The sequence below is a fragment of the Pelodiscus sinensis genome, chromosome 23, assembly GCF_049634645.1.
Source record: "Pelodiscus sinensis isolate JC-2024 chromosome 23, ASM4963464v1, whole genome shotgun sequence".
Lineage (NCBI taxonomy): Eukaryota > Metazoa > Chordata > Testudines > Trionychidae > Pelodiscus > Pelodiscus sinensis.
Genome location: NC_134733.1, coordinates 702,011 through 727,544, shown reverse-complemented (window position 1 = coordinate 727,544; position 25,534 = coordinate 702,011). Strand labels below are relative to the sequence as shown.

General features: G+C 47.6%; 2 protein-coding genes across 2 annotated transcripts in view; one reads left to right on the top strand and one right to left on the bottom strand.

Moving 5' to 3' along the window:
• Positions 1 to 5,400, bottom strand: part of SPEN (spen family transcriptional repressor) — a 147,348-nt gene extending 141,948 nt beyond the window's left edge. The window contains exon 1 of the mRNA XM_075906122.1: positions 5,217 to 5,400. The gene's annotated coding sequence lies outside the window, so the exon portion shown is untranslated. The remainder of the gene's footprint in view (positions 1 to 5,216) is intronic.
• Positions 5,401 to 5,561: 161 nt separating this feature from the next.
• Positions 5,562 to 20,912, top strand: LOC142819388 (uncharacterized). The gene is made up of 2 exons (XM_075906124.1): positions 5,562 to 8,411; positions 20,223 to 20,912. The coding sequence occupies exon 1, from the start codon at positions 5,584 to 5,586 to the stop codon at positions 6,499 to 6,501; it is 918 nt and encodes a 305-aa protein (XP_075762239.1). The 5' UTR covers positions 5,562 to 5,583; the 3' UTR covers positions 6,502 to 8,411; positions 20,223 to 20,912.
• Positions 20,913 to 25,534: the final 4,622 nt, after the last annotated feature.

Genomic DNA, 25,534 nt, shown 5'->3' with positions numbered 1-25,534 from the left:
ACCAGATAATCATTTTGCTCACAAAGAAACATGATAAAAGACAGAAATGCCTATTATCCATTGGCAAACACTTTTCACAAAACAAATCACTCCATATCTGACCTCTTAGGCCTTATGAAGGCTTCCTTTAAGGATAACGCCTTCAAAAGATTAGCCTGGGAACTAAAGTTCCTAGACTAAACTGGGAACTAAAATAACTTTGCTACACACTAAAAATCATGTTCTTAATAAAGACATTGGATTCATGGTTTATTACAACAAGCTGTAAGTAACCCACAACCCCCCCCCCCTCCTTTTTGGTCCTATGACTCCAAGGGTGCCCCTTCGCCTTGAAAGAGGCTTTAGAATATTTGTTAATTACCTGCATTAAACAATCTGTTTCATCTTGTATTTAGTTGTGACCCTCTTTCCCAGACACAAAGATTTCTGTGTACTTCAAAAGCTTGTCTCTTTCATGAACAGAAATTAGTCCAGTATAAGACAGTATGGCTATACTACCAGGTTATTTCAAAATAACTGCCAAAATAATTATTTCAAAATAAGCTTATTCTTCTTCACAAGCAGGAGCTATTATTTCAAAATAACAAGCCCATTATTTTGAAACAACAGGCTTGGTAGTGTGGATGCTAGCCTTATTTCAAAATAACTCCCCAGTGTAGACATGCTTACCTCTAACATCAACGTAGTCAACATGACCTCCACACCTGTCCCTCTTTTTCTTAATTTGTTACTCATAATTACTTGGTGTTTTTGGTTCTGTGGATCCTCCCCACAGGCTGGGAGGAAGTCCTTTAGATGTGGGTGGGCTTATGCCTGTCCACTTCCCAAACTCCAGTAGGATCAACAGAGTCAACCTGGCAAAAATTCAGCAATACGGAGGGGAAGGGATATTTCAGGTCTTGCCTGCACTTGTGATTTCAGCAACTGATTGCCTGTAAACACCTACTATAAATAGGTAAAGTGACTAACTTAGTAGAGACTCTTGTTTTAAGCAGAGTTTAACCTCACCAGTGCAAATAGCACCTTTGTCTGCCTGAGATTTGTGCTACTACATTGCTAGCTGATCATTAAAAACTAACCAGAATATTCCCCACAACTGAGACAAGGCCTTAGCATAACTGTTTAAAACTCTTAATTTGTTTTAACCCCACTAGTTAACGATGTGAAGAAAGTAAGCTTTTGTCTAATATTTCATATTCTCCCAGCTTCAAATAAGCTGCAAGAACCTGCAACAACATCCATCCATCAAGCAAAGTAAAAGTTGATATCTAAGATTTCAAAAGGTTAAAAAGGTAAGCAGAAAAACAAAAATCTTTAAAAATCAATCATGCTGGGCATTCTCCAGACATCATAAAGAGAATAAAGGGGTAAGTCCCTTTTTTCAAGTATTTTGCAGGTCACCTTAACACAAAATACATACTATGCCAACACTTGATCAGAAATGTGGATGATACACAAAATACTGCTACTCTATGTATTGGTATGTCTACACAGGGAGCGCTTTGCTAGTGTAGGTATACTTATGTACTGGGAGGTAGGCTTGTACACTACACCTGCAAACCCTCATCCTGAAAGTAGCAATACTGTACTTTTTATACATATACATTTATACACATAATTCTGATTCAGCAAAATATGCAAGTATGTGAGCAGTCCCACTGAAGAAGTCATAGGATACCTATTTTAAATTAACCTTGTGCTCAATTACAATGCTGAACTGGTATCTATGTTGGAATGTTAGAGGACCCTCCATTTGTAATCCTTGAAAGCTTACATATTTGTTTCATGTGGCACAACACTGACAACTGCAGTTATAAATTAACTGCTGCACAGGCAAAACAAGCACAATCCAGTGGGAGATTTTAAAATAAAAGTATATTCTTTCCTCTTACATTTATTGTTGTTCACAGCAATACTGTGGATGCAGACTGAAACAAAAGGATAGTTATGAATTAAAGGACAAGTTTGCAACCTATCCTTTAAATCAGTGTTTCTTAAACTGTGTTCTGAGGCAGTCGAAGATGTGCCCTGGAGAATAACAGAATTCAAAATGACCACCCTTAAAGGGGCAGGCGACTTTTTTTCTCCTCAATAACTTCCCCCGACCTATTTGGGGGGGGGGGGGAAGCTCAACACCTTGGTGTTCCTCGCTGTTAAAATTATTGTTTGGTGTTCCTCGGTCTTAAAAAGTTTAAGAAAAGCTGCTTTAAATCATCTTCTGTACCAAATGACTGGAGGATAGCTAATGCGATGCCAATTTTTAAAAGGGCTCTAGAAGTTAGGCTAGTAAGTGTAACTTCAGTACTGAGCAAATTGGTTAAAATTATAGGCTACGTCTACACTGCAAGGTTTTTGCACAAAAATGGCTGTAAAATGGCAGAACAAGAGGGCTTTTGCTGGTATAGGTAAACCTCCTTCTATGAGGCATAACCCCCTTTTGCGCTACAGCTATTGCACAAAAAGGCAAGTGTGGACACTCCAGAGGGGTTTCTTGCGCAAGAAACCCCCTATGGAAAAAAGCACAGGTGCTCTGCTGGCCATTCTGTGAATGGCCATCAGAGCTTTCTTGCGCAAGAGCATCCATGCAGCGTGGACGCTCTCTTGCGCAAAAGTACATCATTTTTGTGCTACGCTTCAAGTTGTGGACGTGCTTTTGCGCAAGACTTTTTGTGCAAAAACTCTTGCACAAAAGGCTTGTTGCTCAAGAAGCCTGCAGCGTAGATGTAGCCATAGTGAATAGCAGAATTGCCAGACACATAGATAAACATACTTTGTTGGTGAAGTCAATACGGTTTCTGTAAAGGGAAACCATGCCTCACCAATCTATTAGAATTCTTTGAGGGGATCAACAAGTGCATGGATGATGGGAATCCAGTGGATAAAGTGTACTTAGATTTCCTTGAAGTCTTTGATAAGGTCCCTCAACAAAGACTCTTAAGTAAAATAAACTGTCATGGGATAAGAGGAAAGGTCCTGTCATGGACTGATAACTCATTGAAAGACAGGAAACAGAGTAAGAATAAATGAGCAGTTTTCAGACTAGAGAAAGGTGCCTAGTGGTAATCCCCTGGGTCTGTCCTGGGACTCATCCTAGTCAACATTCATAAATGATCTGGAGAAAGGGGTAAATAGTGAGGTAGCAAAATTTGCAGATGATACGTAACTGCTCAAGATAGTTAAGTCCAAAGAAGACTGTGAAGAGCGTCAATGGCTTTTAGCCAGGATAGGTAGGAATAGCATCCCTAACCTCAGTTTGTCAGAATCTGGGAATCAGTGACAGCAGATAGATCACTTGATGATTGCCTATTCTATTTATTCCCTCTGGGGCATCTGGCCTTGGACACTGACCCAGTTTGGCCATTCTTATATAGGTGGTTTAAAAAAATTAATAATAGAATTCTAATAATTTTCTTCTTTCAAGTTATAAGAAGTCAGATTTTAGGCCAAAAAGCTACTTCAGTCTACAAACACAAAAATGTAGCAGCTTCCCCTTTAAAATTGGGAGTGACCCTTGTTTAAGCAAACCAAAAAATTCATTCGTAAGATTAATATTTTGAACCAGTTACAGCAGACACAGTGAGCCTGCATACTATTGCTATGGTTTGTAAGTTTCCATACCTGGTAACACAAGATTTGTGATGTTAAGAGATGAGCATCTTTTAAAAACATGGTAGGGCAGGAAAAGTTTCAGCTGAAATAAATTAACATCCTGGCATAATGTTTGACCTTAGACCTGCCTCTCAGATGTGCTCCTGGCCCCAACAGCATCAATGGGATTCCATGCATGTAAATTAGGTCCTTCCATAAGGATCAAATAGCAGGGTCAGAACCTTAATTTTACTGATGATCAGAAAATAAATATGGCTCATTGCTAACTTAGACTATACATTTTCTGGTGGCAGGGAACACTTTTTTGTTCAGTATTTATATAGCTCCTGGCATGGTTGGGGCCCAGTCCACAAAAAGGGCATCTAAGTGCTGTGAGAATCCAAAGAATTTTTTTGGTGGTAGCATCTACAGTAAAACAAACACATATACACGCTGCTGTGTGCGCACAACTGTACACTTGGAAAAATGTTTTGGAAAAGAAAGTGGGAATTACTAATCCACAGGCTCATTCCTTACTACTTCTCTTTAAATGGCCATGAAATTAACTAAGGAAGTGCGTCCCTTTTAAACTCCAAACAATCTCACATGCTGGTAGTTTGCTTAAACAGTAACCAGCAGGAAAAGGCAGCCTTTTGTAGGATGGACAGCGGGCATTATAGCCAGGCAGAGCCAACAATAAATATTCTGTGAGTTCCTGTGGCCCTTGGGAAAAGTATATTTACACAATTAGAGCAGATCGCATTAGTCATATTAACCAAAGACTTATTTCAGTTTCTGTACCCTCTCAAGATCACCTTGTGTTTACAATACTTGCCAGCGACATTACCATCCATGGAATGGAAGATATATAAACAATGCCATATCCCCCACTCCCAGAAAGTGCAAAAGATCTCACTTTAGCAGTCAATATTCTGATGCATCAATCTACTATGGGAGCAGGTGAAAGAAATCACTGACAGCAAATTGCAGAACAGTGTAGCCAAACCAGAAAGATTACATTAGGTAGTTTCTGTCTAGCAGGGAAGGGAATTCAGTAGATGCACAGATTCACATTAGGACTTGCAGCATGGTTGAATGCAAAATTGTGGTAAGACACAAGCCAGTATGGCACAATAAAGAAATAATGTTTGGAATACAAAAGTTAAGTATGAATGTTTATCTACAAGGAGACAAACATCTTTGCTTAAGAAGAGATATCATTGTATTGAACTGAGAAATAACTTTCCAGGATACAGAGATACAGTGATATGCCTCATTCAAAAACAGATTTAGGTTATGTTCCCCCCCCAACTCACATCACCAACATGAAAGACTCCCTCTTGACAAATAAATCCCATGACCCCGATCTTGCTATGAAATAGAGCGGCCATGAACTTGCTATTTGTTTTGAGGAAGCACTTCCCTGTTTCATTGGGGCATAGATAATACTTACCCACCTGCCTGGGAGGGCTGTAAAGCTTAATTCATGAATCCCTGTACTCTGAGATCCTGCCAGAGACCACACTAAAAACTAGCACCGTGAAGTGGAGCAGCTGTTAGTCGCTACTCTAAGAGCTTTGTTCAATCTAGGCCAGTTTTAGACAAGCTACAGCCCCAGAGTTCCTCACCGGGGAGTTTTAAAGCCACATGGTATAAAAACGGCCGTTGCAAGACGCTTTTTAAACCAGCTCTGAAAAATAAATCCCCGATTAGGGCGTTTCCCGCTCCCCCAGCGACTGAGCACGGGCAGGTCTCAGCCCTGGAGGCCGAGGAAAAGCAGCTCGCACCCCGCCCGCCGGCCTGCCCGGGACCCGCCGCCTCGCTCATCTGCAGCCGGAGGCGACTCCGCTTTTCATTTTAAAACTCTTGCCATTTGCAACCCCCCAGGTTCGGGCGGGGGCGGGGGCGGGGCGGGGCGAGCAGCTGGAGGCAGCTCCACGGGCGGAGGGCGCATCAGCTGCGCAAACGCTTCGACGCGGGGGTTGCCTTGTGCGCATGCGTAGAAAGGGGCCCGCCTCCTGCCTCGGCCGCCAGCGCTACGAGCACCAGCCACGCCCGCTCTCGTCTGCGGCAAGGCTGGGCTGTGCCCCCCCCCGCGCCGGGATCGGGCTTCGCATCTGCAGCGTTTCCGCGTTAGAAACTTCTGGAATGAGCCGCCAAGCTGCGGGGGCAGAGCGCGCTCCGTGCACCGCCACGTGCGCGCGTCACCCGGGGCCTGGCTCGGCTGCTGTTCAGCCGCTCTCTAAAACCAGCTCCCGCCCCAGGCCGGGCTCGTGCCGGGGGCGCTGCACTGAGCGGCCGGAGCGCTCGCGGCTTCCGCTGGGTCTCGTTCCGGTGCTTTTTTGGTTTTGTAATTTAAAAAAATCCTCCCCCCAATGCCACGGAAACGGGGCGTCTGAGCAACCTGCGCCTGCGGGGCTGCGCGCTCTCCTGCGGCGGCCGGCCCGCGGAGCGAGCGAAGGGAGCGTGTGTGACTCGACCGCACGGGGGGAGCGAGCTGGCGCGGGGGCTCCGCGGCCAGGCGCGGGACTGCGGGGAGGGCCGCGGCCGGCCCGGCAATTGCGCGTCCCCAGGACGGGCTGTGGGGCGGGTCCCTGCGGCAGACGCGGCGGAGCCCGCAGAAAACGCCCTGAGGCCGAGCCCGGGGGGAGCGAGAGGCCGTGTTCGGCCGGGCTGCGCTGGCTCCCGCCGCCCTCCCGGACGCCATTTTGTCGCCTCTGGAAGCCGCGTCGTGGGCGAGCCGGGCGGCCATTTTGTGGATCGCTGCCGCCGGCAGGCAGCGGCTTGTGCCGTTGGGCTGCAGTAGCGCGGCGTGACCCGCGAGGGGGCTCCCGTGGCCCGCCCGCCCGCTGCCTCGTGCGCCCCCCCCCCGCGGGCCGGGTGTCACCTCGGCCTCTCGGCGCTGCCGTGTGAGTGACCGAGGCGGGGTGGGCGGCGAGGTGCAGGCAGCGGGGTGAGTTGGCCCCCCCCGCATCGGCAAACCGCCAAGGGGGGGCCCCCCCCGCATCGGCAAACCGCCAAGGGGGGGCCCCCCCCGCATCGGCAAACCGCCAAGGGGGGGGCCCCCCCGCATCGGCAAACCGCTCAGCGCTGCTATTAATCATCCGGAGGGAAGACCTGCTCTTGCAGTACGATGTAATCACTTTGCTGTAATGAAATGAAGGCGTTTAAAAGGCTTGGCTATTAAATGTCAAAGCCTGGCTTGCACCACCTGCCTGAACTAGGAGTCTATTTTCAGGAGGTATCCCAGTCTATAATTTGCAGCGAGGTTATATGCTTGCATAACAGCCTGCTTTGATGTAGCCTTAGTATTGAAACCAAGAGCAAATCACATCACTCTGTACTCAGGTGACTTTCATGCTTAGACATATCCCATTCCTGAATCTGTATATTCAGAATCAACCTCTTTGATTTTTAAAAGGGGAAATATTGAAAAGCAGGATTTTATGTTTATGTACTGCAATTATATAAACTAATAAGGCAGGAAAAGCTTCAGCTGCTATGTTCATCTTTATCTCAGGATGTGACCCTTCTTCTCCACAACAGCAAGCTGAGGCGGCCTTAATTTTCAATTTGGCCTTCCAGTTTGGACCAAAACATGAACAGAAGAATTGGCCATTCTGGGTCAGACCAAAGGTCCATCATTATCTTACCTTCTGACAGTGGCCAATGCCAGGTGCCCCAGAGAGAATGAACACAACAGATAATTAGCTGATCCACTCCCAGCTTCTGACAGAGGCTAGGGACACCACTCCTACCCATCCTTGCTAATAGCCATTGATGAGCATAAGAATGGCTGTACTGGGTCAGACCAAAGGTAGCCCAGTAGCCTGTCTGCCGACAGTGGCCAGCATCAGGTGCCCAGAGAGGTGGACCGAAGACAATGATCAAGTGATTTGTCTCCTGCCATCCCTCTCCAGCCTCTGACAGAGGCCAAGGACACCATTTTATCCCCTGGCTAATAGCCTTTTATGGACCTAACCTCCATGAATTTATCTAGCTTCTCTTTAAACTCTGTTATAGTCCTAGCCTTCACAGCCTCCTCTGGCAAGGAGTTCCACAGGTTTACTACATGCTGTGTGAAGAAGAACTTTCTTTTATTAGTTTTAAACCTGCTACCCATTAATTTCATTTGGTGTCCTTTAGTTCTTCTATTTAGGGAACTAATAACTTTTCTTTATGGGCCCTCACCACACCACTCATAATTTTATAGACCTCTATCATATCCCCCGTCAGTCTCCTCTTTTCTATGGATTTATCTCCATGAATTTATCTAGTTCTTTTCTGAACCTTGTTAAATTCCTGGTCTTCACAAAATCCTCTGGCAAGGAGTTCCACAGGTTGTGTGTTATGTGAAGCAATAATTCCTTTTGTTTATTTTAAAACTGCTATCTATTAATTTCATTTGATGATCCCTAGTTTTTGTGTTAAGGAAAAGTTATTTACTTGCTCCAATATTTACTTTCTCTACACTGATCATAATTTTTATTTGTAATAGTGCTTGAGTGGGAGAATTGTCTTGAAATAGTGAGGGGAAGCACAATGGTTACGCAAAGCAAAAATGATTGTTGGGGAAGGGTTGATTCTGTAGAAATCTATCTTGATTACAGTTTGGCATGACACAACCAGACAAAGGACACAGTTTCAGGACTGCTCTTTTTATTTTTACTTTGTGTTTTAGGACCCCAATGCTAAGAAACCTCCCTACCTGAGAAGCTAATAGAGATGTAGCCGTGTTAGTCTGATCTTGCTGAAACAAAAGAAAGGACTGTGCAGCACTTTAAAGACTAAATGATCTACCTGAGAAGCTGAGATGAATGCAGGTTAGGTCATTCCAAATTCCTTTTGGGTGGGAAATTCAGGTATCAGATAAAGAAACACATGCCAAATCCAGCAAAGCTGGTTCCACAAAGTGTGCAATTTCTCTCTGTACTGGTAATTGGGCCAGAGAAAAAAATTTATTTTTGGAAGGGAGATCATATTTCTGCCTCAGATTTTTTTCTTGCTTTAATTCCAGTGTATTGCACCATTAGAAATTCCATGTACTGTATATATTTCAGTGGACTCTCCAGATACCATGGACTTTCCCCTTTGTAGCCAGCAATACTTGCTTTTAATGCTGCCCTGGCATCTGTACACCATTCCTGTAAGTGGACAGTTTTGCCTCATCTCACTCCCCTGTTGCAGTTTCCACCCACAGACTTCTGATTCACTGGCATGTCACAACAAACATTATCCTTTTGTGGTATAATTGTGCAACGCAGATTTCCATTACAAAAGGTTCCTTAGAGTAAATTATTGGAAAGAATTTTAAGACCGTGACTTGCTTTCTACTGTTTATTCGTTTTTGCTTTTCTCCTTTCTCTCAGATGAGAGAAACCAGAGAGGCAGTTTCTAGTCAATTTCCCTAGCTAGTTCTGCTCCCTTAGCATAGCACTGAAATGTTGAGGTTACAAAAGTCACAGGGTAATATTTATTACAAAAATCCTTTTTCAACTGCATTTTTCTTAAAAAGTTAGTTTAATTTTAAATATTGATTATTGGATGTAGATTGAAAAGCTCTTTTAAAAATATTTGTGCCAAGTTTGACCAATTTTTACCCCTCCAGTGTTAGGGTAGCTATAGTAATGACTTCAAGGCCAGCTCATGCTGCTGGTGCAATACCACCAGTAGAAAATGTGGCTCTGTATAGACAGTGTAATTAATACAGTCCTGCACCAATCCAGGGGACCATAGTCTGCAACACCAAAAAATTTAATATCACAGGGATGACCCTGTTCCCATGCAAGCCAGGGGAAGTTTTTCCATTGATCATATCCTCAATATTAAGGTGGAGTTAAATATCCAGGGTGTTATTTTCCTGTTTGGAGAGAACTAAACAAGGTTTATAGATTCCTTCCTATTATGGTACAGTTGGGGAGGACCCTGCACTGGAAACATTGCCAAAATGACAGTGGCTAAAAACAGGTTTGTCTGTGAAATGCATTTAATTTCTGTGAGTCTAAAGTGCCCTTACAATCTCTGTTCCTGGATTTGTGCAAGCAGCCCCCTCCAATCTTACCAAGGGGGTTTGGAGGAGGGCTCGCCAACATGCTTCCAGTTTCAGGATCAGGGCATTCGTCTCATCATGAGTCAATTGCACTTATTTTTTTCATTGCAAATAATCAGTTCTTACAAAGGAGTGCTATAGACAGGAACGAACGCGCACTTTAAACATTGCCATTTTGAATGCAGGCCATGGAAGCTAGGCCCCATAGACTCTGCAGCCCATGCAGACCAAATTCCGTGGCTGCAGCCCCTGAATTCCACAATAGCAGCCATGTCTCTATTCTGCAGCAAAGTTAATTTATTCTGGTGCTGTGAAATTCCCATCCCTCCCTTCCTCTTCTGCACAAACACGCACAGCTGCAGCCCAGCTGGAACTACTTGGAGATGGATTTTTTTTCAACAATGATGATTTGGAAGGGTGGGTTCTTGTGCTGTGCACTTAGAGCAGCCTCGCTCAGCACTCCAGGCCTCAGCTCCCAAGAGAAAGCGGAAGACTTCCTCTCATTTTCATCCAGGAAGGGGAAGAGGGTTGCCAGCTTCAGCTGTTCACCTTCCTGGCTTTCTGGACCTTGACTACTGTATTGTTCTCTGAGGCTACCTCTATTGCTGGCTCCCTCTGCATCCTGGACTCAGTTCTGGCTCCCTAATCCCTGCTGCATGCCTCCATTGACCTGTGCGTGCTCTGACACCCGCTCAGTTTCCATTCCCGAGAATGCAGCTGGTGAGCAATAGGCAGGCAAGGAGACACAAAGCGAAATGGGTGATTCTTCAAATTCCACCGCAGAAATGCTGACCCCTGGGAAAACGTCAGATTCAGCTACTGCAGAATTCTGGTGTCCACAGAAGTGGATTAAGTTTTGCTGGAGCCTTGGGCACAAAAACATCTGCCTTCCCATTTGGGAGACCCAGCATTGCCAGAACCTGGGAAGTCAGCAGGGCCTTGCCTGCCCACTTCCTTACATGTCCGTAGTAGCCTAGGACAGGCACAGAACAGCAGCAGCAGGGGTTGCACTTTGCAGCACTGTGATCAGTTCCCCTGCCAAGAAGTGAAGCCCCTGTTAGCAGCACCAGCCTCTTCCTGGTGGGGGCATGATGTGAGCCTTACCTCCTCCCCGTCCCCACTTACCCTACTTCTTCTCCAGCCCCTGGCTCCACCCCTTTGCTGGACCATGGTAAGAGCTAGGCAAGGATTCTGAGTCATTGGACCTTCCGCCTGCCCCCCATATTGCTGCCCAGGTACCAGCTCTCCTGTGGCTAGAGCCCTGTAGCTTCAGGGGGTAGCCACATTAGTCTCTTACAGAAAAAAAAAATGGTCTGGGAGCACTTTATAGACTAGTGAAACATGTAGATGGGATCACGAGCTTTTGTGGGCACAGCCCACTTCTTCAGATGACCAGAGTTATGAGTAGGGGATATGAAAACTCGAAATAAATGGGGGGGGGGGAGAGACAGGAAGGATACCATTCACAGAGCTGTTAGCACCTTCAGTGCTTATGAAGTAGGTAGTGTCCTAGCCAGCCCATATCTCCATTGAGTCCATTAGCATGTGAATTGAATTTGTGGATGAAGTGAGATTCCAGTCCATCCCTATGTGTTTGGCTTGTGGAGCTGGCCTGTGACAAGACAGGGACCTGCAGATCTGTTAAAGGATGGTTAGGTAAGCAGAAATGTACCAACAGCTCTGTGAGTGGTATCCTTTCTGTCTTAGCATCTATCCGTTTACTTTGATCTGCTTAGGTTTAAGTACCCATTCTCCAGATACTTAATGATGCCCTGTCTTACACCCACGGGTTTTTTTTCTTTTTCTCCCTCCTCTCCTCCTCTCCCCTACGTAACCCATTCCAGTGCTTCACCACCTGGCTAGTGAAATAGTTTTTCCTAATATCCAACCTGGACCTCTCCCACCACAACTTGAGACCATTGCTCCTTATTCTGCCATCTGTCATTACTGTGAACAGCCTCTCTCCATCCTCTTTGGAACCTCCCTTCAGGAAGTTGAACGCTGCTATCAAATCCCCCCTCACTCTTCGCTTCTGCAGACTAAACAAACCCAACTCCCTTAGCCTCTCCTTATAGGTCATATGCTCCAGCCCCCTAATCATTTTGATTTCCCTCCGCTGGACCCTCTCCAATGCGTCCACATCCTTTTTGTAGTGGGGTGGCCCAGAACTGGACAGAATACTCCAGATGTGGCCTCACCAGAGCCGAATAAAGGGGAATAATCACTTCTCTGGATCTGCTGGCAATGCTCCTCCTAATGCACCTAATATGCTATTAGCCTTCTTGGCTACAAGGGCTCCCTGTTGACTCATCTCCAGCTTCTCATCCACTGTAATCCCCAGGTCCTTTTCTGCAGAACTGCTACTTAGCTGGTTGGTCCCCAGCCTGTAACAATGCTTGGGATTCTTCCATCCCAAGTGCAGGACTGTGCACTTGTCCTTGTTAAACCTCATCAGATTTCTTGTGGCCCAATCCCCCAATTTGTCTAAGTCATTCTGGACCCTATCGCTGCCCTCCAGCATATCTACCAGCTTAGTGTCATCTGCAAACTTACTGAGGGTGCAATCCATCCCCTCGTCCAGATCATTAATAAAGATATTGAACAAAACAGGTCCTAGAACCGAACTTTGGGGCACTCTGCTGGAAACCGACCGCCATCCTGACATCGAGCCGTTGATCACTACCAGCTGAGCCCGGCCTTCTAGCCAGCTTTCTATCCACCTTACCGTCCATTTATCCAATGCACATTCCCTTAACTTGCTGGCAAGAATATTGTGGGAGACCGTATCAAAAGCCTTGCTAAAGTCAAGGTATATCACATCCATTGACTTTCCCATGTCCACAGAGCCAGTTACCTCATCATAGAAGCTTCAAAAGGATCTTGGGAAACTAGATTACTGGGCAACAAAATGCAAGATGAATTTTAATGTTGATAAATGCAAAGTAATGCATACTAGGAAACAGTCCCAACTGATGGGGAATAAATTAGCTGTTAGCACTCGAGAGAGCTCTTGGCATCACTGTGGATAGTTCTCTTGAAAACATCTACTCAATGTGCAGCGGCAGCAGTCAAAAAAGCAAACAGAATGTTGGGAATCATTCAAAAAGGGTAAAACTTAAAAAACAACAAATGGTCTGGTAGCACTTTATAGACTAACAAAACATGTAGAAGCGACGAGGAGTCCTGTGGCACCTTATAGACTGACTGAAGTGTAGGAGCATAAGCTTTCGTGGGCAAAGATCCACTTCGTCAGATGCATCTGACGAAGTGGGTCTTTGCCCACGAAAGCTTATGCTCCTACACTTCAGTTAGTCTATAAGGTGCCACAGGACTCCTCGTCGCTTTTGCAGATTCAGACTAACACGGCTACCCCTCTGATACTTGAAAGCATGTAGATGGGATCATGAGCTTTCGTGGGCACAGCTACATGTTTTGTTAGTCTATAAAGTGCTACCAGCCCATTTGTTGTTTTTTAAGTTTATCCTGTGCAGACTAACTCGGCTACCCCCTGAAGCATTAAAAAAGGGATAAAGAATAAGACAGAGAATATCTTATTGCCTCTATATAAATCCATGGTATTCCCATATCCTGAATACAGTAATTCCTCATTTAACACTATAGATATGTTTCAGAAAATGATTGTGTTAAGTGAAAACGTGTTATTCGGGGTCAATTTTCCTGCCAGGACTCCAGGCTGCTGCTCCCTCTTAGCGGTTCCTGCCAGGGCTCCAGGCTCCTTCTCTCTCTTAGCAGCTCCTGCCAGAGCTCCAGGCTGCTGCTCCCCCTTAGTGGTGGGGAGATGTCATTATTCCCCTTTATTCGGCTTTGGTGAGGCCATATCGGGAGTACTGTGTCCAGTTCTGGGCCCCCCGCTACAAAAAGGATGTGGACGCATTGGAGAGGGTCCAGCAGAGGGCAACCAAAATGATTAGGGGGCTGGAGCATATGACTTATGAGGAGAGGCTGAGGGACTTGGGTCTGTTTAGTCTGCAGAAGAGAAGAGTGAGGGGGGATTTGATAGCTCGCAGCAGAGATGTTATAGCTGCTGGCTTAAATGTCCTTGGTGCACATCCTATGCCAGGATGGGTCTATAGTTCTTCCCGGCTCGTAAATCCCTGTGAGGCCGCATCTGGATTCAGGAGCAGATCTGGAGACCAAGATGGAGTCAGCCACATGGCATATTTATGTCTTCTTCCTGGTCTCTTCTTGGCTGAAGCAAGTCACCTGGCCCATGGCCTATCCCTGTGTCCCCTGCTGGTAGCCCTTAGGTATCAGTCACCATTCTTGAGGTGTGTCCTTGGCCTGTAGAGCGCTATTGTTCCATGGAGCTTTGCTCATTAGCATGTCCATGGGCAAACATTCCTGGCCCATTGCTCAACCTCATACAGAGTAGGTACTCATAACTCCACACACAGACATTATACAGATATATGAAGAGCATATACAGAATCAGTAGAAAGTAAGCTTTTCACATGGCCCCCTTTGTACCAACTTTTGGGGCAAACACCCCCCCATGGATGCAGCAGTGGTATGGCTGCTCCCCTCAAAATCCAGTAACATGATACAAGCGGTCCAGCTATATTCACCTCTTGGACTAGATCCTGTGCCCCACTTAAGACTAAGTCAGAGTTTCCTCTTTTGGGTTCCAGAATCAGTTGCTCCAAGAAAGGAATAGCTCCATTTAAGGAGCTCCATTTAAGCTGCTCAATTTCAGGTGTCAATAAACTTTATCTTTACATCCTATCCTGAAGACACATAGAATCATAGAGCTGGAAGAGACCTCAGGACATCAAGTCCAGCCCCCTGCCCAAGGCAGGACCAGTCCCAACATGTGTCCTGTCAATATGGGGATAATTTAATCTCCCATTATTGAGTATTTTTATAGCTTCTTGTAGGGGTTCCCCCCTTGTGCGGGGGGGCTTATGTCCACCCCCCTCAGTCTCCCAGTCGTTAGCGCCTCGATGTGACCGCTTTCACTCGGTTCCGTTAGGCGGTTGCGGGAAGGGGGTCCGGGCCCGCCCTTGCTCCGGACCCCGACCCAGGGCCCTAAGGTCAGGGAAAGGCTCCCCACCTAGCAGGGGGGGTCAAGACCCCTAAACTCCCCTGCTCTCAGGGTCCGCGTCCCCGCCCTGGGCCACTTCTTCCCCCAGGTCCAATTGTCTCACCTGGGCTCCCACTCTGGTCCTGCCCAGGGCCTCCAGTACCCGCGTCCGTCCACCGGCTCCTGGGGGGAATGCGCCCCCTCGGCGTTCCCCCTGTCTGCCGGCCTTCTGCGCCCATTTGAACTGCCCGCCCGGCGCAGGCAGATGATGTCACCGCCCTCGTCGGCCTCCGGCCCCTCCCCAGGCCGGCCCCCCCGTGACGTCCCTCCTCCCACCTCCTCCCGCCTCCTCCCGCTGCCCCTTGGCGGCAGCGTCTGCCAGTCCCGGCTCGTCACCCGGCCGGTGCACCGGCCCTCCCTCTCGGGGAAAGCAGGCGGCTCTCCAAGCCGTGTCGGGGGGTGAGCTTCTCCCCCGCAATCGCGGAGTCCCGGCAGTTTCCGGGAGGGGCGGGGCTACCCCGCCACACTTCTCTAATCACCCGTAGCATTTCACAGTCACTATCACCACCCTGGCCAGGTGATCAGTAATATATTCCCACTGCTATATTATTAGAGCTATGGATAGTAATTCCATAGAGATTCTATGGTATAGTTTGGTTCATTTAAGATTTTTACTGCAGTTGATTCTACACTATCTTTCACATACAGTGCCCCTCCCCCACCAGCACTACCTGTTCTGTTCTTCCGATATATCCTGTTACTACAGTGTCCCATTGGTTATCCTCATTCCACTAAGTTTCTGTGGTGCCTATTATATCAATATCCTCCTTTAATATGAGGCACTCTAGTTCACCCACCTTATTATTTAGACTTCCAGCATTTTGTAGAATTATAGAATATCTCAAGAGGTCATCAAATCTAGTCCCCTGCACTCATGGCAGGACCAAGCACCATCCCCTACAGATGTTGGTCTCACCTGTTCTTAAAAATCTCCAATGAAGGAGATTCCACAACCTCCCTGGGCAATTTATTCCAGTATTTAACCACCCTGACAGGAAGTTTTTCCTAATACCCAACCTAAACCTCCCTTGCTGCAATTTTTAGCCCATTGCTTCTTGTCCTATCATCAGAGGTCAAGGAGAATAATTTTTTCCCTCCTCCTTAAAACAGCCTTTTAGGTACTTGAAAGCTATTATATCCCCTCTCCATCTTTTCTTTTCCAGACTAAACAAACACATTTCTTTCAGTCTTCCCTCATAGGTCATGCTTTCTTGACCTTTATCAATTTTTATTGCTCTTCTCTGGACTTTCTCCAATTTCTTCATATCTTTCCTGAAATGTGGTGCCCAACACTGGATACAATGTTCTAGTTAAGGCCTAATCAGAGCAGAATTACTTTTCACACATTGCTCACAACACTCTTGTTACCACCACCAGAATGATATTTGCTTTTTTTTAACAGTGTCACAGTGTTGGCGCATATTTAGCTTGTGGTTCACTATGACCCCTTAGTTCCAGGCTACTCAACACACGGCCCATGAGCTGCATGCAGCCCGTGGCCTGTTTGCAGCCCGCGGTGCAGTTTGGGTTTACGTGGGGCTCAATGCGCGGCCCATAGGTGGGAGCCAAAACAGAAATGTAGTCCGTATAATGGTCTTCTGATGAAATGCATTTTAGTAGTTCAATTCCTGGACTGTCATTGCTCATTAAAAGTGCTGTCGTATGGGTGGAAATCAGGTAAATGTTGCATGTTATTAATATCAGCAGAACTGACTTAAAAGGGGCTTGTGTGTGGTGTAGTCTTGCCTTAATCTTTGTATTCGTGCCCATCAGTGTGAAAGAAGCTATTTGCACATATATTTGCATGTATATGCAACCACACTTAAGTTGCAGCCCTTGCCATGTGCTGTGAGTATCATTGTGGCCAGGGGTGGCCTGTGACTATAGGCGGACTTGGCCGTCATCTAGGACGCTGCCTTCAACATGGCGCCCGATGATGTCACGGGGCGCCCGTTGATGACGTTACTTCATTGACGGCTGTGCAGACGGGGGCTCTGATCATGCATTCCGCCTTGGGCGCCAGCTGCTGCAGCCTGCCTCAGGCTGCTCCTGATTGTGGCCCCCAGAGCTTCCAAAGTTGAGTAGCCCTGCCTTAGATCCCTTTCTGCTGTACTCCTTCATAGGCAGTCATTTCCCATTTTGTAGGTTTGCATGTAAGCATTTTAAAAACGTTAGCACACTATTAATGACAGAGATACGCACAATAAAAATACTTGTATTCCTACTAAGTACTAGAAGATTTACTCTGTTTGCTCGGTCGGGTCTTTAACTCAATTTTTGTTTTTTGGAAAATAAAATGAAAAGCACATGCTTCATTTCACACATAGCTCTGAGGTGGGGCTGGGCTGAAGGGTTTGGGATACAGGCTGCCCAGGCAAGAAAGGACAATCCCAGCTCGCTCTCATTGCAACAGCTGAGGACCAGGTGTGAAGTGCCTCTCCATGGCTGCTGCAGCTCCAGCGGGCACAGCCAGGATAAGGGTGCATGTCCCCTTGCTGGGGCAGGTCCAGGTTTGTCTGCCACACAGCGGCAGCAGCAGGAAGAGGACCAACTTGGCCACAGCCCACTCCTTCGGCTTCCAGCTTTGTTGCTTAGGGGAGGGGACTTGGGGGAAAGGGTGCAACCACCTCCCACACTCACTGGTGGCAGCGGGAAGTGGAGTGACACCCCTGGAAGCCAGCGGATAGGAGCAGATTGTGGACGGGTTGTTCTGTTTCCCAATCCCAGGATGAGTGCAGGGATGACCCCGACCCTTGCTGCCTACCAGACTCCTGCTAATCCCCCAGGCCCTGTCGCTGCTGAGGGATGGTGGGGGGGTAGAAAGAGACAAGGCCTGGGGCAGAGGAGGTGGGTTGTCCCACACCTCACACCACTATTGGGGCAGCCCTGCCTGCCTCTTTCTAATAACTGGAGCTCCCTCCTGTGGGAAAATATCCTTAGTGCGAGAGGACATCACAACATTACCTGGCAGGAGGGTCCCAAGGATGGGATCATTTCCCCCTGCTCCCGTTGGCTGTTCTCCTTCCCTGAGCCTTTCACCCTCCTCAACAGTCTGTCCTGGACCCCTCAGCCTCCCTTAGCTCGGCCAGTTCAGCTACCCTGGTCTATGCACATGGAAACCAGCAGAATCTGGCAACCCTGCACATGGGCCACATGTAGCTTGTGGTCTGCAGGTTGCCCACCGCTGGTGTACGCGGTCTCTGTGGGCCAGGAGCTCCTTGCACCGAATGCATACACACGCCATGTGCCCATAGCATGTAGCATGTGTGAACACCTGTCACCCACAGGGCGGGTAATCATCCATGCCATGCTGGGTGCAATAAGCCGGATAGCCCCCACTCTGCTGCTGGGCCTCTGTCTGTATTCCCTTTTCACTGTTAGAGCAGGAGTCTCCAACCTTCTTAACCACAAGGTCACTTTTTCAATGTAAGTGCAATGTAAGATCGACCTCTAACCTAAAATACCGTGCCCCTCTTCCTTTCTGCCCCTTCTCTGAGGCTCTGCCCCTGCTCCACTCCTCCAAGTCCTCACCCTGCTCCCTCTATCTTCTCCCATCCTCACTCACTTGCACAAGGAGGTTAGGAGCAGGCTCTGGTCACGGGCCAAGGGGTTTGGAGTGTGCGAGGAGCTCCGGGCTTAGCCCAAGGAGGGGGATTGGGGTCCAGGAGGAGTTTCAGGGGGCAAGATCTGGCAAGAAGTTTGGGTGCAGGGGGGCTCATGTCTGGGGCAGGAGGTTGGGTATAGCAGGCGGTTCAGGGCTGGGACAGGGCTTGAGGGAGCAGGCTCTGGCTGGGCACTGTTTAACAGGGACGGCTTCTGGGGGGTGGAGCAGTGGGGTAAAGGCAGCTCACTCCTGAAAGCAGCTGGCATGTACAGCAATGGCTCCATGGCGCCATGTGCTGCCCCCCATCTACAGGCCCTGAGCCCACGGTTCCCCATTACTGATCAATGGGAGCTGCAGGAGCGGTGTCTGCAGGCAAGGGCAGCATGTGGAGACCCCCTGCTCTGCCTCTCAGGAGCTGCAGGGACACGCCAACCACTTCCAGGAGCAGCAATTGCCATGGGGATAATGACTCCAGCCACGACGAGTTCAGCATGTTAGAACTCACCACTCAAAGAATTGAACTGAAGTGTCAGAGAGAAATAAAAATGGTGAAATGCACAGACCAGTCAAAACCCAAAGCAGTGAAAGGAGACCGACAGCCCCCGGGTGTGTTGGGTTGGGCGATGAGAGGGAAGGGCAGTGTATGTGAGAATGATAGACACACGCAGCGTGTGCAAGTGACAGAGATTTGCATTGCAGAGCTCCCGCCATCCCCTTCTCTCCATGTGGAGAGAGATGGAGGAGGGGCACCCTGACATCAGCCCCCCCCTTTTCCCTCCCACACTCTGCACAGCAAACAGGAGGGGGGAGGGGGCAGCTCCGAGGCACAGGGCAGGAGCGGCACGGCAGTGCTGAGAGGGGCAGATGAAGGGCCAGCACTTGACAGCCTCCTGGCCAAACCAGTCAGGGTCCCCTGTCAGAGGCGCCAAGATCCACTGGGAGTTCCTGATGGACTAGTTGGTGACCACTTCTCTTAGAGCTTATTCCTGTCTTGATTTGTAAAAAATCAGCTGGTTTTAGTTTTAATGAAAAGAAGTTGAAAGCACGTTACAGGTATCTAACCCCCCCTGGAACTCCACTTCCAAACTCCCTCCCCAAACTGCCCTATTAGCCACCCCTTTCTTCCTATCACTCCACGGGAGGGCCTGCCAGTGCCTTCAGGACTGTCTAATGAGCTTTAATTTTCTTTAATGACAAGCCCCTTGTTCTCTCATCTCCCTGAAACTCCCTGTCCCAAAGGCCCTGCTGTTTCCAGCTTCCAAACTCCTCACAAATCACACTCAGGCTGAGTTGCAGATAAGAGCTCTCTCTGGGGCGAGGGTGAGTAGCCTCCTAGTATAAAATTCATGGCGCCCTTGCACAGGTGTTCGGGCATTTTATCATTGTTTTGTGCGAGTTCATTCAAGAGAATTCATTTGAGGTGCAAAACCTGCAGATATGTCACCAGTGCTACGATGATCAATACACCAGTAACACACCTGTCAGGGCCCTATCAAAACATACAGTCTACATACATATTCTGCACCTCATCCGGGGCCTCAGATGGATGTGGGTGAAATCAGACAATCACAAACTCTCAAATGAATTCACGCAGAACCCTGGTGAAGGACTGCATGCTGCCACTGTGTGGCGCACTTTTCACAATCACGCCACATCATCCTCAAAGGAAACCCACACAACTCCTTCCAAAGTCAAGCTCGGAACCCAAATTCATAACTCTGCAACACTCTTAAACCAGAGACATTGGCTTTGTGGTTCATTACAACAATTTGTAACCTACTAAGTCTCGTTTGTCCTATGACTGCAGAGGTACTCATTCCCCACATCATTTTAAGTGTCTCCTGCAACAGAGGGAGCTAAATTCTGCTTACTTTTTCCAGACCTGATGAAGAGCTCTACAGACCAATCAGCCTCATCTCAGTCCCCGGAAAAATCATGGAGGGGATCCTCAAGGAATCCATTTTGAAGCACTTGGAAGAGAGGAAAGTGATCAGGAATAGTCAGCATGGATTCACAAAAGGCAAGTCGTGCCTGACCAACCTGATTAGATTCCATGATGAGGTAACTGGCTCTGTGGACATGGGAAAGTCAGTGGATGTGCTAGACCTTGACTTTAGCAAAGCTTTTGATACAGTCTCCCACAATATTCTTGCAAGCAAGTTAAGGGACTATGGATTGGATAAATGGACGGTAAGATGGATAGAAAGTTGGCTAGCCTGTCGGGCCCAATGGGTAGTGATCAATGGCTCAATGTCAAGTTGGCGATCGGTTTCTAGCGGAGTGCCCCAAAGATCAGTTCTAGGGCCAGTTTTGTTTAACATCTTTATTAGTGACCTGGATAAGAGGATGAACTGCACCCAAGTTTGCAAATGACACTAAGCCAGGGAGAGAGCTGAAGGGTAGGGAGAGGGTCCAGAGTGACTGGGACAGATTAGAGGATTGGGCCACAAGAAATCTGATGAGGTTCAACAAGGACAAGTGCAGAGTCCTGCGCTTGGGACAGAAGAATCCCAAATATTGTTACAGGCTGGGTACTGACTGGCTAAGTAGCAGTTCTGCAGAAAAGGACCTGGGGGTTACAGTGGATGAGAAGCTGGACATGAGTCAACAGGGCGCCCTGGTAGCCAAGAAAGCTAATGGCATATTAGAGTGCATAGAATCATAGACCTGGAAGAGACCCCAGAAGGTCATCAAGTCCAGCCCCCTGCCCAAGGCAGGCCCTATCCCAACTAAATCAACCCAGCCAGGGCCCTGTCAAGCCGAGTCTTAAAAACCTCCAGGGATGGAGATTTCACCACCTCCCTTGGTAACCCATTCCAGTATTTCACCACACTCCTAGTGAAATAGTTTTTCCTAATGTCCAACCTAGACCTAGACCTCCCCCACTGTAACTTGAGACCATTGCTCCTTGTTCTGCCATTCGTCACTACTGTGAACAGCCTCTCTCCAGCCTCTTTGGAACCTCCCTTTAGGAAGTTGCAGGCTGCTATCAAATCCCCCCTCACTCTTCGCTTCTGCAGACTAAATAAACCCAGATCCCTCAGTCTCTCCTCATAGGTCATGTGCTCCAGCCCCCTAATCATTTTGGTCACCCTCCGCTAGACCCTTTCCAATGCATCCACATCCTTTCTATAGTGGAGGGGCCCAGAACTGGACACAATACTCCAGATGTGGCCTCACCAGAGCCGAATAAAGGGGAATAATCACTTCTCTGGATCTGCTGGCAATGCTCCTCCTAATGCACCCTAATATGCCATTAGCCTTCTTGGCTACAAGGGCTCCCTGTTGACTCATATCCAGCTTCTCATCCACTGTAATTTTTCCAGGGACTGAGGTAAGACTGACCGGTCTGTAGTTCCCTGGATTGTCCTTCTTCCCTTTTTTAAAGATGGGCACTACATTTGCCTTTTTCCTGTCATCCAGGATCTCTCCCGATCTCCATGAGTTTTCAAAGATAATGGCCAAAGGCTCCGCAATGACATTTGCCAACTCCCTCAGTACCCTCGGATGCATTAAATCCGGGCTCCTGGATTTGTGTATTTTTAGCTTTTCTAAATAGTTCCTAACTTGTTCTTTCCCCACCAAGGGCTGTCCACCTCCTTCCTATAACTGCATTATCTAATGCATTTGACCGGGAGCTGACCTTTTCTATGAAGATAGAGGCAAAGAAAACATTGAGTACTTCAGTTTTTCACACATCATCTGTCACATGGTTACCTCCCTCATCTAGTAAGGGCCCCACACCCTCTCTGATCACCCTCTTATTGCTAATATGACTGTAGAAAACTTTCTTGTTACCCTTCACATTCATTGCTAGCTGCAATTCCAATTGCGCTTTTGCCTTCCTGATAACTCCCCTGCATTCTCAAGCAAAATATTTATACTCCTCCCTAGTCATCTGTCCAATTTTCCACTTTTTGTAAGCTTACTTTTTGTGTTTCAGCTCACCAAAGATGTCCCTTGTAAGCCAATCTGGTCGCCTACCATACTTGCTTTTCCCCTTCATGTAAGCATCCCAGGGAATGCTCTCCTCATTCCACGAGGAGTAACGCTACTTCGGACTAGGAAGCCTAGTCCGAACTACCTAGTTCGTGCCGCGTGTAGCCGCGCGGCACGGGGTTCGAACGAGCAGGGATTTAAAAATGGCGGCGCCCAGTTTATGCAAATGTAGCCCGGGAAATTCAAATCCCGGGCTTCATTTGCAAGTGCGGTATGCCTACAGTACCCTCCTCGTTCGAACTAGGAGGGTAGTGTAGACATACCCTGAGGGAGTCAAAGTCTGCTTTTCTGACGTCCAGAGTGTGTATTTTGCTACTCTCCTTTTTTCCTTTGGTCAGGATCCTGAAATCTACCATCTCATGATCACTGCTTCCCAGGTTGTCACCCACTTCTACTTCCCCTCCTAGTTCCTTCCTTTTTCCAAGAAGCAGGTCAAGCTGCGCACGGCCCCTGGTCGGTTCCTTCAGCACTTGTACCAAGAAGTTATCCCCAACATTCTCCAAAAACTTCCTGGATTGTCTGTGTACTGCTGTATTGGTCTCCCAACAGATGTCAGGGTGATTAAAGTCCCCCATGAGAACCAGGGCCTGTGATCTGGAAGCTTCTCTCAGTTGTCCGAAGAAAGCCTCGTCTGCCTCGTCTGCCTCATCTACCTGATCTGGTGGTCTATAGCAGACATCAACCACAACATCACCCCTGCTGCTTCCACCTCTAAACTTAACCCATAGACTCTCAACGGGCTTTTCACCCTCTATATACTGGAGCTCCGAGCAATCATACTGCTCTCTTACATACAGTGCAACTCCTCCTCCTTTTCTCCCCTGCCTGTACTTTCTGAACAGTTTATACCCTTCCATGACAGCGCTCCAGTCATGCGAATCATCCCACCAAGTCTCTGTTATTCCAATCAAATCATAGTAGTTAGACTGGGCCAGGACTTCTAATTCTTCCTGTTTGTTTTTCAGGCTTCTCGCATTGGTGTACAAATGCCTTAGATAACCAGTTGATTGCCCTACCTTCTCCATTCGAGTCAGGGGTCCTCCTTTGTTGCTCATTCCTCCTTGTGTGTCTTCCTGGTATCTGACTTACTCACTGACCACAGGGTTTTGGTCCCCGTCCCTCAATGAACCTAGTTTAAAGCCCTCCTCACTAGGTTTGCAAGCCTGCCCGCAAAGATGCTTTTTCCTCTTTTGGTTAGGTGGATCCCATCTCTTCCTAGCAATCTGAGTCCCATGGTCGAAGAAACCAAAGCCCTCTCTCCGACACCACCTGCGCAACCACGCATTTACTTCCTCAATTTGACGATCACTACCTGGACTTTTTCCTTCAAATGGAAAGCTGGACGAGAACACCACTTGTGTTCCAAATTCCTTGATCATTCTCCCAGCACTACATAATCTGCAGTGACCCTCTCAAGGTCATTCTTGGCCGCATCATTAGTTCCTGCATGGAGAAGCAGGAAGGGGTAGCGATCCGGAGGTTTGATCACTTTTGGAAGACTCTCAATCACATCCTGAATACGAGCTCCCGGTAAGCAGCACACTTCTTGAAATTGCAAGTCTGGACAACAGATGGATGACTCAGTCCCTCTTAGGAGGGAGTCCCCGACCACCACCAGCCATCTTCTTCTTTTGGGGGTGATGGCTGTGGAACCTTCATCCCTAGGACTACGCATCCCATGCCTTCCGGTAGATGGTGTTCACTTCTGATTTCTTCCCTGAGAGGTCCCTGCCAAAGAATTCTCCACTGCAGTGCCTGTGGAGAGAGCCTGAAAGCGGTTACTTATCTCTACGGGAATGGAGGATACCCGAGCTGGCCTTCTTCTCCTTCTAGAGGTTACATGCTGCCAGTTCTCTTCCTTGTCCTGTACTGCCCTGACTGGCTCTTCAGCCTGCTGTGCCTGCAGAATTAAACGCTGCCTTCTATTGAGGAAGTCTTCATCCTCTCTGATGGAACAGAGGGTTGATCACCATCCACAGGGCTCGACGAACTGCGGCGAGATCCACTCGCCAGCCCCGCACTGCGCGATTTGTCTAGCCCTGACTATCCATACCTGCCTTCCTTCTGAGGGATTCCTCAGATGTTGTTAAATGCCTCCTCAAAGGGCAGGAGAGAGAAAAGAAAAAAAAAATTCTTCAAGGAAAAGACCAAACACTACGGGGATTGAATTCCCAGGCAAAGTCCCGCGTTGGCTGCTGCCCTCTTCGCTGCTCTCTGTGTTCGCTCTGGCTGCCTTTGTCAGCAGGCTGAGGCTAGGCCTCGGATGCAATCAACCTTGCCTTGGATGCAATCAACCTTGATGGCCCACCAGAACTCAGGAAGTTTTGATAATAGTTTAGTGCAGGGGTGTCCAAACTTTTTTCAAAGAGGGCCAGATTTGATGAAGTGAACATGCGTGAGGGCCGACCATTTTGCCTGACATTCTTTGAACCGTTAAAATTAAATGCAAATTAACTATTTTATGCAAAGTTTATTGCAAACGGCATACTTTTCATTTCGTCACGTGGATGACAAATCTAAACAGGTGTTAAATCACTCTGCCTTTCATATCTGAAGGCCAGATGAAAAAAAATCCAGGAAGCTGAAATATGTCAGGAACATTGTAAAGTACATTACATATTATTGGTAATAAAGGTTGTCTGTAACTTTTAAGTTCAAAAAATATGAACAGGAACATAACACCAAGTATACATGTTGTGTCCAAATATATTTGTAACTGATTTAGACCAACTGACATTAACTGAGATTTTACAATGTATTCATCTCAATACATATGGATTCGTTGGGGGCCATAAAAGATAGATATTGCCAAATTACCTGTGGGGCCGTATTAAACCGGAACACGGGCCGCAATTGGCCCGCGGGCCGGACTTTGGACATGCCTGGTTTAGTGAAAAGATTTTTTTAAAGAATGGCAAGTGTATCACACCCCCTTCCCACTCCTTCTCACAACTCCCTGTTATTGGCCCCTGGTCGCAAGCTCCCAGGTTGCTGACTCACTGCTATATAAAGACCTGGACTGCCTGATAGCCCCTCCCCCTCATTAAGGATCAACCAATAAGCAGAGGCTTCTAGAATTCAAACCTTGATTAAAAGCTTACAGCTTCCACTTGCCAGCCACACCACACACTCCATGAGGCGGGAGGGGAAGGGGAGACAAAAAAAACAAACCCCAAATCCCAGACAAACACAA

Excerpts from the sequence above, each read along its gene's own strand:
- LOC142819388 (XM_075906124.1), top strand. The coding sequence starts at position 5,584 with ATGCGTAGAAAGGGGCCCGCCTCCTGCCTCGGCCGCCAGCGCTACGAG.